The 2,752-nt window shown below is 41.4% G+C and overlaps 1 protein-coding gene across 2 annotated transcripts in view; it reads right to left on the reverse strand.

Moving 5' to 3' along the window:
* Positions 1-967: 967 nt before the first annotated feature.
* TSN (translin) overlaps positions 968-2,752 on the reverse strand; it is a gene marked incomplete at both ends in the record, with an annotated part of 12,149 nt that continues 10,364 nt past the window's right edge. Inside the window, one exon of one of the 2 annotated variants that reach the window (XM_080689014.1) lies at positions 968-1,201. In XM_080689014.1, the coding sequence (XP_080545140.1) occupies positions 968-1,201 (234 nt within the window). The remainder of the gene's footprint in view (positions 1,202-2,752) is intronic. The other variant, XM_080689015.1, reaches the window with a different exon arrangement.

A 2,752-nucleotide genomic window follows, 5' to 3' on the forward strand; every position in this document is an offset into this window, starting at 1 on the left:
TACAAGCATGCACCACCACACCCGACTCAGCTATATATTTTTTTTAAGCTAAGGCTTCATCTTTCTTTCAGGCTATGACAGCACTTTCCTCTCATACACTCACTGGGGTATAGCTAATTAACACATGTAGGTGGCTTTATACTCACAGATCAAATGGTCAATCTAAAGGCTAGAAAAAAGGTTTCACAACTTGGGAATATATCACATGAAGTGTTAGATAAAGACTGTGTGAAGATTATTACTAACTGCTGCAATAGCAGAATGTTAAGGCAGCATCAAAAAGTAGAAAAACGAAAGCTCTACTTCCTACCTGAACCAAATAAGACACCGCTAAAGCACTTAATATAAAAATGCTCCAAAATAATCTGTTGAGCTTGACTTTACAGTTTAATCTTTTATATCTGATGGCAGTGTGAGAGAATCAATCCAAGGTTGCCATTTCCCCAGCAAAAATTTACCATCTGATTTACTAACAAGGCTTAAAAATAAGAAAGGAAAAATAGTTCTTGCTTGCCAACCATCCTTTTTAATTATCTATTTTTGCACTGTATTCAGCTACCCTAGGAATGGATAGCTAACTTAGATATAGAAAATATCAAAGTGCCACTTCTGGAAGAATCACAAGTGAGATAGTAAACTTCTCATCAACAGTTAGGGTAAGCAAGAAAAGGACTTTACCAAGGAATAGACATCCGCACATTTTCACAAAACTGAAATACAACAAATTGTAGAGCAAATTTACGGAAATAACAAAGAAAAATCTGTCCATGTAAAGGTTCTGTTTTTTTTGTTTTGTTTTGTTTTTAACCTCCAAAAAAGCTGTCTCAAATCGGATACTCACACAACTGGTTAAGAAAATAAAAAGCGCAGTGTTTAGCAACCGGGCATCCTAACTACGGTCAGAGGCACTATGTGCTCGCCCTTCCTGGCCACCAAAAGGCCAGCATGGCAGGAGCAGAAGAGCCTTCTACTTCTCAGCACACGCTGCAGCCGTCTCCTTATTGAAGCCCCGGATGGAAAGGTCGTAGACCACCTCCTCTACTTTCTTCACATCATACTTCAGGCCATCATAACGCTTCCTCAAGGAGTCATTCTTCAGGTTGAGAAGGCGGAACCCGGAATCCAGCTCATTAATGAAGGTGGAGATGTGGAGGGGCCGGGAGTAGTCTCCAGCAGTCACACTGTTGACAGACAGTCTCGACTACACAAGGAAAGAGGAAGAGGGCATGTTAAGTTGACTCCTTAGCACATCTTCCCCTGAATTACAACTAGAACAATCTCAACAATCTCAGGCCTCGACTGATGTTCTCTGCTCAACACAGGAAAAACAGGAGCTTCTCAGAAAAGAACCCCACCGGAAATTAGACAATTCTGCCAGATACAGGCTTAATATAATTAACATCTTCTAAAATTATACTAATGTACTAACCATAAAATGTTATGCAATAAAACATGTTAAATTTAGCAAGTGCCTGACTTCCAGCTCCTTGGCTAATACACAGAAGGAAACAGCAAGGTAATCTCAACAACTCTGCCATCTTCCCAATCCAGCCAAATGATCACAATTTTAGAGCCCCCTCCAAAGCTCCAGCACCAGTCACCTAAAATCACTCAGACAGAGGAATAGGACAAGAAGCTAAAATTAGCTCAATGCAATGCTGTCTTAAAAGATAGCTAAAAAGAAAGAAAAGATTCGAAGACCCAACGTAAGATTCCCCTTCTCCATAAAACCATCCCTACTTCTCCAGGCTTCACTAGACTACCCACTTAGTGCACTTCCAACATGTGTGGCTGTGAACACCATGCAAATTCATGTGGTGCTAGAATTTAAGTTACTCATCAGGTGTCTCCAAAAAGCCTGAGTCTAGTGGTTCAGCTATCCAAAAGAAGCAGCAGCTTCTCCCCATACTTCTCGGAAAGAATCCCTCAAATTGTCACCGTATGCACACTCACCAAACAGACTCCATTTCCTCCTCCCCTACCAACAAAGCACTAGAATGTTTTTATTTTGTTTGTAGTGCTGGGAATTGAACCCAAAGCCCTCTACACTGGACTAGATCCCCACCCCAGGGGCACTACAATGTTTCATAGAAATCGTGTGTAACTTCAAATAAACATCCTTAAAGGGACTATGTGGCCTTTTCCCTATTTCCTCCTACTATTGACTGGAATGAAGACATGAATGACCAGAGCGACAGCAACAGTTCTAGAGCACAAAAAAGAAAGCTACAAACTAGAAGAATCCAAGACCAAAGATCAAAGAAGCATCATACCAGCCCTGGAGCATAGGTTCCCAAAGTGGGTGAAACCACCTACTCCCTGGGGTGTGCTGCGTTTTTCTGTTTATTCCCTTAACAAAGGTAGATTTCCAGGGGTGTGCTGAGTAATTTTTTTCCCCTGAAAAGGTGGCAATGAGCCAATCCAGTCTATGAAACTCTGCATCTAGAGCATAGACAGACTTTCTTAGAGCCAGACAGCGAGCACTTTCACCTCTAAAGGCCACACAGTCCACCACAGCTATTCAACTCTGCTACTAACAGTTTTTTTCCTTCTGTAAAGTTTTTATAGACTACTTTGCCACTTTTCCAAGAGAAAGGGTAAGGGGATAAAGGTTAAGAATACCTTTTTTTTTTTTGGGGGGGGGGCAGTACTGGGGATGGAAACCAGGGCATTCTACCTCTGAGCTATACCCCCAGCCCTATTTTTTATTCTTTATTCTGAAACAGAATTTCACTGAGTTGCAAAGGGCCTC

The sequence above is a fragment of the Muscardinus avellanarius genome (assembly GCF_963383645.1).
Source record: "Muscardinus avellanarius genome assembly, chromosome: 2".
Classification (NCBI taxonomy): domain Eukaryota; kingdom Metazoa; phylum Chordata; class Mammalia; order Rodentia; family Gliridae; genus Muscardinus; species Muscardinus avellanarius.